At 44.7% G+C, this 15,277-nt stretch overlaps 1 protein-coding gene across 3 annotated transcripts in view; it reads left to right on the top strand.

Moving 5' to 3' along the window:
* Positions 1-15,277, top strand: part of LOC143283439 (myosin light chain kinase A-like) — an 84,182-nt gene that overhangs the window by 53,144 nt on the left and 15,761 nt on the right. For all 3 annotated transcript variants that reach the window (XM_076589676.1, XM_076589677.1, XM_076589675.1), the window contains exons 2-6: positions 6,462-6,601; positions 9,105-9,206; positions 9,858-9,962; positions 11,687-11,825; positions 15,054-15,136. In XM_076589676.1, coding sequence (XP_076445791.1) covers positions 6,503-6,601; positions 9,105-9,206; positions 9,858-9,962; positions 11,687-11,825; positions 15,054-15,136 — 528 coding nt within the window. In that variant the 5' untranslated portion in view covers positions 6,462-6,502. The remainder of the gene's footprint in view (positions 1-6,461; positions 6,602-9,104; positions 9,207-9,857; positions 9,963-11,686; positions 11,826-15,053; positions 15,137-15,277) is intronic.

Below are 15,277 nucleotides of genomic sequence, written 5' to 3'. Positions count from 1 at the left end.
AGGTTGGGGTGTTGTGGTCACGGGAGAAGGGTTGTCCTTCTCTCTTCTCCTTCACCCTTCCTCCCCCGTTTACTGCCCCCCCCCCCCCCACCCCCCCCCACCCCCCCCCCCTCCCCACACACACACACATTTATATATGATTGTTGTCGTTATTGTTATAGTTGTTGTTGCCTCAGATTATTATAATATGTGGGGGAAAAAAGGCCGGGGAAGATTGTTCCTGTCCACCTTCAGTCCTGTCACCTCCTCTGTTCAGACACACCCACCCGTTTACCACCCCCCCTTCCCCATCCACCCCCCTTCCACACGCACACGCGCGCGCGCGCGCACACACACACACACACACACACACACACACACACACACACACAGATAGCCTATAGATAGATGAATAGATAGAAAAAAATGACTGATCGATTGATAGATAGACTCCGGTATAATGCTCAAGGGCGTTAAGTGAATCAGTCACGCGCGCGCGCGCGCGCGCGCACACACACACACACACACACACACACACACACACACACACACAGAGATAGAGAGAAAGAGAGAGAGAATGCCCACGGGCGTGAAGTGAATCGGTGTGAGAGTGACTTGAGAAAGGGACAAGGGGTGGAGGGGTAGGAGAAAGAATATCCCCCCCCCCCCCCCCCCCCGTCCTTCCTTCCGTCTCTCCACCACCAAGCAGACACCCCCACCCCCACCCCATCCCCATCCCACCCACCCACCCGCCATTCCCCAGCCCCCACGGCCCGCCCTCCATGGGATCAAGGGAAACAGTTGAGAAGGGACTTGAGAAACGGGGAGGGGTAGTAAGGGATGAGGTGTGTGGAGCTGGCGAGAACCGCTGTTCATGTTAACAACCAGAGATCCGATTGACAACAAGGGGGTGTCGTCTCTTCCCCCCAAACAAGTATGTGAGAAAGAGATATATATATTGTATATATATATGTCGATTTGATATCCGTGAATAGAATAGACAGAGGCTGTTGACTTCATGGCCAGGTCACACAGTCTGCCCCGCCTCCTGTTTAATAATGGCCGTGGGTGAATGGTGTGTGTGTGTGTGTGTGTGGGAGGGGGGGGGGGGAGGGCGTGGAGGGGGGGGGGGGTGTTCTAGGTATTCACCGTGTATACTGCACTGTATACATCATGCCAACTTGCTTTCATGTGTACACTGTGTGCCGCACAGTTTGCTTTCAGGTATACACTGTATGCTACACTGTATACATCAGTGAATTTGTTTTCGTATGTGCACTGTATACTACACTGTATATATCAGTGAGATTGCTTTCAGGTAATCACTGTATGCTACACTGCCGTACACATCAGTGAACCTGCTTTCATGTGAACACTGTATGATACATTGTATACATCAGTGAATTTGCTTTCATGCATACACTGATGCTGCACTGTTTACATAAGTGAGTTTGCTTTCAGGTAAACACTGTATGCAACAGTGTATACATCAGTGAATTTGCTTTCAGGTATTCATTTTATATTACTCTGTATACATCAGTGAACTTGCTTTCATGTGTACGGTGTATGCTACAGTGTATACATCAGTGAATTTACTTTCAGGTATTCACCATATACTACACTGTACATATATCAGTGAACTTGCTTTCATGTGAATACTTCAAGCTACACTGTATACATCAATGAATTTGATTACATGTATACGCTGCATGGTACACTATTTTAGTATTTACATCAGTGAGTTTGGTATACTACACTGTATACATCAGTGAATTTGATTTCATGTGGACACACACCTTGATGTGGTTTTTTTTTTATTAGCACTTCCATCTTTGCGTGTGTGTGTGTGTGTGTGTGTGTGTGTGTGTAATGCAAGAAAATATATCCACTCCCTCTCTCTCTCTCTCTCTCTCTCTCTCTAGTGTATATATAGGTTGAATCCATACAAATGAAACAATTGTGTCCTGCTTCATGAAATGTGTATGTTAATGTGTGTGGAAGCGTGTGTGTGTGCATACACACGCACTGGTATATACATAGGTTGGTTGCATGGGTGTGTGTGTGTGTGTGTGTGTGTGTGTGTGTGTGTCGCTGCATGATTGGCGAGTCAAATGCATTGACTAGAGCTCTTTTAATTGCCAGTTTTATGGGTGGGATTTTGATGGCAACTAAAAGTCATAACTGGGGGATCAGACCCGGTTGGAAAGTTTTCTGTAAGTGTTGCGTTGCAAAGGCAGTGGTTTCATGCCATTGCATGCCAAAATGCCTGCATGTGTGCTTCGCTGATTTTGTAGGGAGGGGCGTGGGAAGGAGGAGAATGCGTAGAATGAAGACTTTCTTCATATCGAATCTTTCCACACAATCTTGACTGAAAAGGGGGATTATTCATGTGTGGTAAGCAACGCAAGTCAGTTTGTGTGTGCGTGTGTGTGTGTGTGTGTGTGTAAGTGGGTGGGGGAAGGGGAGGGGGGGGGAGAGGAAGGGGAGGGTATTGTTGTGTCGAACTTTTACGTCTTTTTTTTTTCTTTTTCTTTTTTTTTTTTTCTTTTTTTTTTTTTTTTTTTTTTTTTTTTTTTTTTTTGTTGGTTTACACTGGTGATAAACTTTCACAATGTCATTTTTTCTCCCACACTGCCTGTCGTGTAGGAACCGAAAGGTAGTATGACGGTAATGGTGGAAAATAACCTTTTTGGTCATCCTCCATTGTGAATAAAGTGGTGTGTGTGTGTTCGCTTAGTCGTTGACATATTCCATTTGTCTTGCTTCAGAGTATTTATTCCAGGGCCCTTGTGGGATTAATTTTTGTAACCTTTTATTTTTTTCGTCTTCCAAATTTGATGTTAGTGGTTAGTGCCATGCACCCCCTGTGCTTTGGAGGTAGACTGCATTGTAAATACCTATTATTATCATTATTATGGTAAAAAATGTTTGTGCAGTTGGAAACTGGTAATAGTCTTGTGCTGTGGCAAGAGAATCGACTTGTCATGTCAGAAAGGCTGTGTTGTGTTTGTCCCACTGACAATCCAAAGAAAAGGGGTGGTCACTGTCACAGTGTATCACCTGGATGTGAAAGACTGGACTACAGCACTACACTGAACAGGGGGGGTGGGGCAGGGGGGGGGGGGAGGTGGTAAGGTCTTTGAGGCGACACAGGGTTATTTGTTCTTCTTGGACGGGTTAAGAGTTTTATGAGGTTCAAACATGTGTTATCTCCCCGATATTTCTTTGTGCGAGGTTTGGGGAAATTTATGGGCAGGCAGGCGTGTTGTGTGTGTGTGTGTATGTGTGTGTGTGCGTGCGTTCGTATGAGTGCATGTGTGTGCGCATGTTTGTGTGTGTGTGTGAGAGAGAGAGAGAGAGAGAGAGCATGCGTGCATATATGTGTTGACTTCTTTTTGTTAGGTAATAAGTTTATTAGGTATAAACCCTCTGTTATTTATCTTGCATTGCTGTTATAATTTAGTTTTTTTTTACTATGTGTGTATGTGTGAGTCTGTATATGTGTGCGTAAGTATGTGTGTGTGTGTGTGTGTGTGTGTAGGGGAGAGGGGGGTGGTACTCCATTTTATTGGGCAAAATATTTTATTGGTTATAAATCCATTTTTACCTATTCATTCCAGTTTTTTTTTATGAGTGTGTTTGTGTGTGTGTGTGTGTGTTTTCCTCCTATTCATTTTTTTCCTTTTTCTTTTTATTTGATGGATAAAATGTCCATTGGATGCAAGCCATATGTTATCTATTTTATTACAGATATAGATCTGTGTGCTGAATTCACTGGATTTGTGAGCTTTTTGTGACGTGTGTGTATGTGTGTCTGTAGTGTAGTGTAGTGTAGTGTAGTGTAGTGTGTGTGTGTGTGTGTGTGTGTGTGTGTGTGTGTGTGTGTGACCTTGTATGATCTAATGGGAAAGCAGATGGGGATGTTCCCCCTTCTTCTCCTCCTCCTCCTCTCCCCCCTCCCCCCCTGCGCCCTTCTCCCTCACCTCACAGCTGACCTTGGCAAAAAGAAAAACAAAATAACTGTATGTTCTTCTTTATCACAAGGGCATCATCATCATAGTCACTGCCAGCCCCCAGACATGTGGTTTTATTTGGGTTCTTTTGTTTTGTTTTTTTTTGTGTTTTTTTTGGGGGGGAGCGGGGGTCTAGGGGGGGGGGGGAGGGGGTTTACATATATAGATGTTGAGAAGACCTGGGCCTTTTTTTTTTTCTTTTTTTTTTGCCACCAGTGTTGTCAAAAGTCAAGTCACTTAGTCATGTCAGGATTTTAATTTATGACGGTGAAATTGAACAAGCAACAATTGTGGGGATTAAAAAAAAAAATTTTTTTTTTACATCAAGCCATGAATGAAAAAAAAAAGGATAGGGGAGAGGGGGGGAGAGTGGGAGAGAGAGAGAGAAGAAGCAAGCAGATGAAAAGCAAGAACAAGAACAAAATGCATATATATATATATATATGTATGTATGTATGTATGTATATATATATAAATATATATATATATATATATACAAGAATAGTGTGATAATGAAATACACAACTGTATTTCTATTTCACACACAAACACACACATATGCACACACACATACACACACACGCATGCACACACGCACGCACCCACACATACATGCACACACGCACGCACGTACACGCGCGCACACACACACATGCACGCATGCATGTACACACACACACACACACACACACACACACACACACACACACACACACACACACACACACATGCAGCACCCCAGTCCATGGGGACTGCCACAAACTCCTAGCCACTAAATCAGGAGGAGGTTGGAGGACCCCGGGGGGCAGGGCTGAGGGGGGGTGGGGGGGGGGCAGTAGACCAATAGTGTGTGTGCTGCTATGTGAATGAAGGTATGTGAGGGGCTGGATGTGAGGGGTTGGAAGAGGGTGACATGGTCTATGAAGAAGTGGTTGGAGTGTTTCACAGGAGGCCCCTCATGCAGTTGAGCCGGAGCCAGTGTCACCACAGTGGTGGGCTCCCTCCTTTGTGTAGTGGGGGGTTAACTCACTCAGTACGGCCAGTCCTCTCTTCTCCTCTACACAGACCCCTCGGATGTCCAGTGGGTGTCTGAATGACCCAACCTTTAGCTTCCGTCGTCAGAATTGTGGTATTCTTTGTCAACATTCACGTCTTCAGTATAAGAGCCTTCCGCTTGCAATATTTTGATGATGGTAATTGGGGTGAAACGCTGTTAATGTCGTCTCTTTCACCGTTCGTATGGAGAGAGTTAACAAATCTCCCCCAGCAGGTCTGGGTGTGATACAGTCAGGGACGAAAATCTTCGTATTCATTCGCGTGGACTGCAGCTCACAAGTTTGCTTGTATGTACATGAGTGGGCTTTTACGTGTACAACTGTTTTTACCCCCACCGTAGGCAGCCATGCTCCATTTTCAGGGGAGTGCATGCTGGGTATGTTCTTTTTTTCCATGACCCACTGAATGCTGACATGGATTAAAGGATCTTTAACGTGTGTATTTGATTTTCTGCATGCATATACATGCGAAGGGGGTTCAGGCATAAGCAGGTCTGCACATATGTTGACCTGGGAGACCTGTCTTTTCAATGACCATCAGTTATAAGCCATGCAAATTCTCTGTGTGTGTGTGTGTCTGTTTGCCTGTCTGTCTGTGTGTTTGTGTGTGTATGTGTGTGTGTAATTAAGTAATGTAATGCACATATTCTTTGAATGTGTTGTACGCTTTTGTGCGTTAAATCATTTCTTTTGTTGGTGTTTTTCTTCTTCCTCTTGTAAGTTATTGCCTGTATGTAATAATAATAATAATGGTATTTATATAGTGCTGAATCTTGTGCAGAGACGAATCAAAGCGCTTTCGCACCAGTCATTCACACGCATGCATAACTCTAAACTGTAGAAACTAAAGACAAGGAAGAGGCAGGCAAGGGAGGCTATTTTTGGGAAGAGTTGGGTTTTAAGGCCAGACTTGAAAGAGCTGAGTGTGGAGACTTGACGAAGCGAAAGAGGAAGTTCATTCCAATTGCAAGGTCCAGAGACAGAGAAAGAACGGCGGCCAACAGTCGAGTGTTTGAATCTGAGTATGCGTAAATGTGTATGCGTTTAATGTTTATTGTAAAGCGCCTTGAGCTCCCTTTAAGGGAGGAAAGTGCTCGACAAGTTTTCATTATCATTATTATTATTATCATTATTATTATTATTATTATTATATAACAGTTAACTCACTCAGTACGGCCAGTCCTCTCTTCTCCTCTACACAGACCCCTCGGATGTCCAGTGGGCGTCTGAAAGACCCAACCTTTAACTTCCGTCGTCAGAGTTGTGGTATTCTTTGTCAACATTCACCTCTTCAGTATAAGAGCGTTCTGCTTGTAATATTTTGATGATCGTAATTGGGATGAAACGCTGTTAACGTCGTCTCTTTCGCCGTTCGTATGGAGAGAGTTAATGTGTGTGTGTGTGTGTGTTCCAGATGTGAAGCAGTGAGTGAGGGTGTGCCAGGCGCGCGGCACAATGAGCACGGGGCCCACCACGGCCCGCAAGGGCAGTGCGGAGAAGTCCATCCCCCACACCCGCATCCAGGACGATGCCATGATCAGGGACAACTACGAAGTGGGTTTGCTGTGGATTGTCCTGTGCTTGGGGAAGAGGGAGAGATAGAGAGAGACGCACACACACACACACACAAACAGGCATGCATGTACGCGCTCACACACACACACACACACACACACACACATGCACACACACCTCTGTTCACTCTGCTAACCCTCCCACAAAACTCACTAATGCTTCTCACGTTTCTGTCGCTTGTCCTTCGCACACACACACACACACGTATGCACACACATACCTATACCTCAAGACATGCCTAATATTAAAAACATGGAGCCCCCAAGACTTTGCCTGAGAACTGCCAATCCAATCAGGTGAGAAAAGGATAAGACTTTATCAGGCAGGAAGCTTTGAGGTAAGCCTGTGTGATGGGACCTATCATATTGGAGAGTAGAGTGGAGGCCTAGTGATAACACGTCCACCTAGGAAGTGAAAGAATTTTAGGGTACGGGGGATTGAATCCCACACCTGTCGGAATTCCCCCCCCACCCCACTCCACCCCCCTACCCCACCCCCCTCTCTGTAGGCCCAACACTCGGCTTATATCACAGATTGACATAAGTTTACATTTGGGCCAACAGCAATGTGAGAGCTGTATTATCAATGGTTTCTCCAGTCAATAGGAAATCATTTACAGCTTAGTCTTTTGTGAAGGACTATGACTCTCAAACTAGGAGGCAAAATTGCACTGGCTCTTAGTGCTGCAGCCTTGTGGGCTAGTTGGCCTTTGGGAACCATCCCACCGCCGACTGTCCTAAAACCCTCTTGGCCGAGAGAGTGGGGATGTAACTTGGGCAAGACACTCTCCACTATAATCAAATTCTAGCCCATAGAGTCGGAACAGCAGTTGCCTCCTCAGTCATTGTCAGACATGACTGACTATCATAAAACCACCCCTCCTCCCACTGGGCGTTGAATGGTGGTCTGGACACTAGTCATTCAGATCAGATGATGAACTGAGGCCCTTTGCACAGCTTGCAGTTTGTTACATGACATAAGAGAACCAACGGCAACAACACAGTTGTCCCTGGCAAAAAAAAAGAAAAAAAAGATGATGATATGGATACTTAATAGCGCATATCCTCAGTCAGAGACCAAGCTCTAAGCACTTTACAAATACAGGTTATTTTCACAACAGGCTGCCTACCTGGGTAGAGCTGACTGAAGGCTGCCATTGGGCACTCATCATTCGTTTCCTGTGTCATTCGATCAGTTTTCAGGCATGCACACATACATATTCAGTGTGTTTGTCTGTGTGTGTGTGTGTGTGTGTGTGTGTGTGTGTGTGACAGGAAATGAATGATGAGCACCTAAAGACAGCTCTGAGCTAAGTTGGCTGGCTCTGCCCAGGTAGGCAGCCTGTTGTGCAAATAACTTCATGGTTGTAAAGCAAATTGAGTTTGGTACTGAGGACAGGCATTGTATAAGTATCCATACTGGTCATAGGCTTCGTGTCTGACCGAGGATAGGCACTATGCAAGTATTCCTATCAACACAGGGCTTTCAGCCAGGAAGCTCCGTGCCAGCCTGTGATAGGTGTGGTGGTCAAACGGTTAGAGTGCTGGATTCTGGCCCCAGTGTCCTGAGTTCGATCCCTATGGCACCTGGTGGGTTAAGGGTGGAGATTTTTTACTGATCTCTCAGGCCTATGCATGCGCAGACCTGCTGGTGCCTGAACACCCTGTGTGTGTATACACACAGAGATCAGATACGCACATTAAAGATCCTGTAATCCACGTCAGCGTTTGGTGGGTTATGGAAACAAGAACATACACAGTGTGCACACCTATAAACACAGAGTATGGCTGCATGCATGGTGAGGTAAATCAACAAACTGTCATACACATAAATGTTACACGTCTGTGTGACTCTGTGTGTGTGAATACGTGACTGAAACCTGGTTGAATGATACAGTAATTGAATGACAGTTGTGACGGGCGCAATAGCCGAGTGGTTAAAGCGTTGGACTGTAAATCTGAGGGTCCCGGGTTCAAATCACGGTGACGGCGCCTGGTGGGTGAAGGGTGGAGATTTTTACGATCTCCCAGGTCAACATATGTGCAGACCTGCTAGTGCCTACACCCCCTTCATGTGTATATGCAAGCAGAAGATCAGATACGCACGTTAAAGATCCTGTAATCCATGTCAGCATTCGGTGGGTTATGGAAACAAGAACATAGCCAGCATGCACACCCTCGAAAGCGGAGTATGGCTGCCTACATGGCGGGGTGAAAACGGTCATACACGTAAAATCCCACTCGTGTGCATACGAGTGAACGTGGGAGTTGCAGCCCTCGACCGCAGAAGAAGAAGAAGAAGGACAGCTTTCAGCCAGCTTGACCCAGGTTGGCAGCCGGTTGTGCAAACAACTCCCTGTAAGTGAAGCGCTTAGAGCTTGGGTCTGTGACTGAGGAAAGGTGCTGTGTAAGTACCCTTATCATCATCATCACAGTGGGGATCTACATTATATGGGGTGCTGTGTATGACTGTCTGTCTGCAGGTGGGGGAGAAGATAGGGCAGGGCAACTTTGGCAAGGTGTACGAAGCCACCCACAAGGCCACAGATGTCAAATGGGCCATCAAGAGTATCAACAAGGACAAGGTTGGTGGCGCAGGGGGGATTCTCTGTGTGTGTGAGTGTGTGTGTGTGTGTGTGTGTTCCATCTTTTTGTTGTTGTTTTTTGTGATTTGAAATTTCACAAAGATAGCAAAAGTATGTGGACACAACATACCAAGAACATCCATGCACAAACTGATACAAAGGTACAAAAAATATGGCTGCACATGAAAATATTCTACATCATGAACATTCTCACACAAATTGATGAAAAGGTGTGTGTGTGTGTGTGTGTATATATATATATATATATATATATATATATATATATATATATTATAAATAAAATGCAAATATGGCTAAATAGGGTTTATACCGCATATCTAGTATATACATGGACCAAAATACACAGATGTCACAAATTTAAATAAAACACCAACATGTGCGACAAACTTGTATAAAATACCAACATGTTCCATTAGTAGATTTAGTGACTCTGTGTGTGTGTGTGTGTGTGTGTGTGTGTGTGTATACTTGTGCACTCGAGGCCCAGCTAGCACATTGGGGTATGCTGCTGGGTAGACAGCTATGTAGCAGAAGTTGGTGCGGCGTGTATATGGATTTGCCCAAGGCCGTGCGTGACTGGGTCCTTGAGGAACTGACAGTGATGTTTGTTTGTTCATGATGTTGAACCAGGCGGGCACTTCCAACCTGAAGCTGGTGGAGAGGGAGGTGAGCATTCTGAAACGCGTCAACCACCCCAACATCATCAACCTCAACGAGGTCATCGAGTCGCCCAAGGTACGTTCACGCTGTCTCATGTGCACAGTGGTGCGTGTGTTTGTGAATGTACTGTGTAGTGATGGTTGTACTGTCATTTAACGTCTTAAGTCACAAAATGTGATAATGGACGAGTATGTGATTGTATGTGTGTGATGTATTGTATTACTTTTTTTTTGTACAACAGATTTATTTGAGTGATATTTTGGGCTGGAAGGTGGCAGAATGATGAACTTTTTCACCACCACAGGTGACTTTAGTTGACTAGACCGTGTACTGCCATAGGCGCCTTTTGTTGACATGTAGATAAGACAGTTTTTCACATTGTAACAAAACTTGACAGCTGCAGCCAGTTTCCCTGCCAATAGAATAATGACTAATCTTTGCTCCCTGACCAAGTTTTTAGCGAACAAGTCTGTTACGTTGTTTTTGACATGACTCGAAGCCTGTGACCCAGAGCATCGTTTCTAAGAGTATTTGGCACAGGGGAGTGTTTTTCACGGAGAAACTTGGTGGTGAAAGAGTTAACTCACTCAGTACGGCCAGTCCTCTCTTCTCCTCTACACAGACCCCTCGGATGTCCAGTGGGTGTCTGAATGACCCAACCTTTAGCTTCCGTCGTCAGAATTGTGGTATTCTTTGTCAACATTCACCTCTTCAGTATAAGAGCCTTCCTCTTGCAATGTTTTGATGATGGTAATTGGGGTGAAACGCTGTTAACGTCGTCTCTTTCGCCGTTCGTATGGAGAGAGTTAAGATAATTATCTGCCAGTACAGTCTGTGAGGGTCTGGGATCAGTTTTCACTCTCACCCTTTCTTTAACTTGGAAAAAATCAAAGTAAACGTCTAATCAGCAGATATTGTGTAGTAGTATACATGGGTTTGTCTGAACGCAGTGACGCCTCGAGAAACTGAAACTGAAAGTGAAAGTACATCACCAGAGTGCAGTGCCTTCAGCTTTCTGTTTGTTTTTGGGGTTTTTTTTGTTTTTTTTTTGTTTTTTTTTTACTTTCCGCGAGTGTGTGTTACTGTCAAAGTGGATTTTTCTGCAGAATTTTGTCAGGGACTTCATTGGTGTGTGTGTGTGTGTGTGTGTGTGTGTGTGTGTGTGTGTGTGTGTGTGTTCAAAACTGGGTGGAGAATATGATAATTATAAAGTCTCATATCATACAGTTTTGTATTCCTTGGTTGGTGTGGTGCCATTTTGCTGTTGTGCACATTTATTGTACCCTTCACATTCTGGTTCTGCTTTTAGTGTGAGATTGCCACCGGCATAACCCATGTGGCATGACCCTTTAAAACAAGTTTCTTCAGTCATGCTCATTTAAAACTATCTTCTGTAATTTTTATTCATCCATCTGTGATTATTGTCCATTGATCCATCTTGCTTCCCCGCCCATCCACACATTTTGTAAAAATGCTTTTTTTTTTCTCCTTGTATTGTAATTTGCTATCATCGTGTTTCTTGAATTCAGTAATGATATGTATAAGAACTAAATTTTTTTTTTTTTTTTTACATTTGTATTTCAGTGTCTGCAACCAGATTACATGACAAGACTTAAAAAAACTCTATTCATCATCAGTTTTGATGCTGCTTGGTTTCTTTCTTTCTTATACTTCTGTTGTGTGTACGTGTGCAAGTGTGTGTGTGTGTGTGTGCCCATGTATGTGTGTGTTTGTGAGTGTGTGTGTGTGTGTCTGCCTGCCTGCCTGCCTGCCCACACGTGCGATGTTTTTTTTTGCAGCGAATGTACTTGGTGATGGAGATCTGTACGCAAGGGGAGCTGGCGGACCGTCTGAAGGAAAACAAGCTGTTCAGTGAGGCAGAGACCAAACAGATCATGGTGGAACTGGCTGGTGCTATTTCCTATCTACATAAACATGGTGTGTCTGTGCTACAAGCTTCTTCTCTTCTGGTTTTTTCTCTCTTTGTTTTTTTTTCTAACTGGAAATGTGGTCTCCTGATCTGGGCTGCAGAAACTTGGATACTGACTTGAATGCAAAGAAAGAGTGTGAAGTAATATACACCACCTGGCTTGGAAGACACTGTCAAAGGCATATCATAATGTATTTAAGTGTTTGTGCATGTGATTTTGGTCGCTTCTTCTTGAGTTGTAACTTCCGTCTCTTTTTCCATGTTACCATTTTTTTTGTTCATGCAGATGTGGTGTATCATCATATGTGGATGAGTTTTCACACATCCTTGATACTTTCTTCTTCTTCTTGTTCGTGAGTTGCGACTCCCACATTCGCTCATAAGCAATCATTCATTCATTATGCCCATCACTCCTGGTGGAGCATAGGCCATGGACGACCCCTCGCCATCGCTCACTGTTTTGGGCTGTTCTGGCCATTCCAGTCCAGTTGGTCCCTTGCTGCTATAGCTCTGTCTCGGTATCTCGCCTCCAGCTGTTGCGAGGCCGGCCTCTCTTCCTCTTTACCTGCAGGTTCCAGGTCAGGGCTTGGCGTGTGATGCTGGACGCTGGCTTCCTGAGGGTGTGTCCGATCCAGCCCCACTTCCTCCGCAGTATCTGCTTGGCCACTGGTTCCTGTCCCGCTCACTCCCACAGATCTTCGTTTCGAATCTTCTCCTGCCATCGGATCTTGTAGATGCGCCTCAGACAGGTGTTGAAGAATGTCTGAATCTTCTGCTGCATCATATGTGTTGTCCGCCATGTCTCGCATCCGTAGAGCAGAATTGACTTCACATTGGAGTTGAAGATGCGGAGTTTGGTTTTCATACTGATTGCTCCAGATGCCCAGATGTTCTTGAGCATGATGAAAGCTGTTCTTGCCTTGCCGATTCTGGCTGTGACGTCTCGGTCCGTGCCTCCCTGTCGGTCAACCACGCTTCCCAAGTAGATGAAAGGCTCGTATGCAAGAGTGGGCTTTTATGTTCATGAGCGTTTTTACCCCGCCAAGCCGTACTCCATTTTCAGCGATTGGTATGTTCTTGTTTGCATAAACCATCGAATGCTGACATGGATTACGCGATCTTTAATGTGCGTATTTGATCTTCTGCATTTGTGTAGGCACAAAGAGGTTTCAGACACTAGCAGGTCAGCGCATCTGTGGGCACGGGAGATCGGAAAAATCTCCACCCTTTACCCAACAGGCGCCAGAACTGTGACACGAACCGGGGACCCTCCGATTGAAAGTTCTGTGCTTTAACCACTCGGTGGTTGCTCCTGTCACACATAAAGATGAGGATAATGATAATGATGATGATAATAAAAAAAATAATTGTAAAAATCATTATAATAATGCAGACACGCTCACGTGAACCTTCCAGGCAGGGAGGTTGTTGTGTCTAGGATAAAATGTAATACATACACAAACATACATGCATCAGGCACACCATACATGAACAAGTTTGTGCAAATACAAACACACAAACAAACACATCTGCACACACACACACACACACACACACACACACACACACACAGCTGAAGCCAAAGAAACGTATTAGTCAACACGTCAGCAGCAGTTACAGTTCCTTTTTATTTTATATTAATTTGATGATTATCAGTTTCTCTTTTTGCCGCCAGCCAAGGTTTCTGGTCATGTCGTTAAAAGACCAGATTTCACTGTCAAAGCTCCGATTCCAGAGGTGTTGAGTTGTGTACTCTTGATTTTCTTTTGAATTGTTTGCCTTATACATATCTTTTATCTTGTTATATTTGTATGCATTTACTTATTTGTTTATTTTATTTTAATCTGTTCTATGTCATTGTATGTTAATGTTTTACATATACATATGTAAGCTCTCAAGGCATGACCAGGGCAGTGGATTTGTGGTGGGGTTTTTTTTGTAGGTTTTTTGTGTTTTTTCTGATGCGGATGTTATATATCTTTGATGAGTCAGTGTGCAAGCTTCGACACCTCCTTGAACCTGGAAATGAAACTTTTTATATTTCATACCACCTCCGAAAACAGTATGGCTGCCTACATGGCAGGGTTAAAATGGTCGTACACGTAAAAGCCCACTCACGTACATGTACACAAGTGAACGTGGGAGTTGCAGCCCACAAATGAAGAAGAAGAAGAAGTTTGTTTGATATGAAATACTCTGCTGCAGTTGAGGTTTCTCTTCATGTTGTGTGATAAGACCGTTTGGTTTCCATAGATAGGGTGATGAGTCATGTGTGTGTGTGTGTGCTGATGCAGATGGTTTCCATAGATAGGGTGATGAGTCATGTGTGTGTGTGTGTGCTGATGTAGATGGTTTCCATAGATGGGGTGATGAGTCATGTGTGTGTGTGTGTGCTCATGCAGATGGTTTCCATAGATGGGGTGATGAGTCATGTGTGTGTGTGTGTGCTGATGCTGATGGTTTCCATAGATAGGGTGATGAGTCATGAGTGTGTGTGTGCTGATGTAGATGGTTTCCATAGATGGGGTGATGAGTCATGTGTGTGTGTGTGCTGATGTAGATGGTTTCCGTAGATGGGGTGATGAGTCATGTGTGTGTGTGTGTGCTGATGTAGATGGTTTCCATAGATGGGGTGATGAGTCATGTGTGTGTGTGTGTGCTGATGCAGATGGTTTCCATAGATGGGCTGATGAGTCATGTGTGTGTGTGTGTGTGTGCTGATGTAGATGGTTTCCATAGATGGTGTGATGAGTCATGTGTGTGTGTGTGTGCTGATGGTTTCCATAGATGGTGTGATGAGTCATGTGTGTGTGTGTGTGTGTGTGTGTGCTGATGCAGATGGTTTCCATAGATGGGGTGATGAGTCATGTGTGTGTGCGTGTGCTGATGCAGATGGTTTCCATAGATGGGGTGATGAGTCATGTGTGTGTGTGTGTGCTGATGCAGATGGTTTCCATAGATGGGGTGATGAGTCATGTGTGTGTGTGTGCTTATGCAGATGGTTTCCATAGATGGGGTGATGAGTCATGTGTGTGTGTGTGCTGATGCAGATGGTTTCCATAGATGGGGTGATGAGTTGTGTGTGTGTGTGTGCTGATGCAGATGGTTTCCGTAGATGGGGTGATGAGTCATGTGTGTGTGTGTGTGCTGATGCTGATGGTTTCCATAGATGGGGTGATGAGTCATGTGTGTGTGTGTGTGTGCTGATGCAGATGCCCTCAGTGCTTGGGTTTCAGGTATTGTCCATCGGGATCTGAAGCTGGAGAACATCCTGTTGGGGGAGAACCCTGAGGATCCAAGTGACAAGCTGTTCATAAAGGTGTGTGGGTTGTTTGTTTTTTTTGGGGAGGGGGGGGGGGGGAGCGGGGGGAGTGTGCGGGTGGGGGTTGTTGTTGTTTTTGTTTTGTTTATTTTTGCTGCTTGTTAAGATCTCGCTAGTAAGGCCAAACATGCTTCGAAT

Source organism: Babylonia areolata, chromosome 6, assembly GCF_041734735.1.
Source record: "Babylonia areolata isolate BAREFJ2019XMU chromosome 6, ASM4173473v1, whole genome shotgun sequence".
Taxonomy (NCBI): domain Eukaryota; kingdom Metazoa; phylum Mollusca; class Gastropoda; order Neogastropoda; family Buccinidae; genus Babylonia; species Babylonia areolata.
Note: the sequence above shows the minus strand (reverse complement) of the source record. Positions and strands in the feature narration are given on the sequence as shown.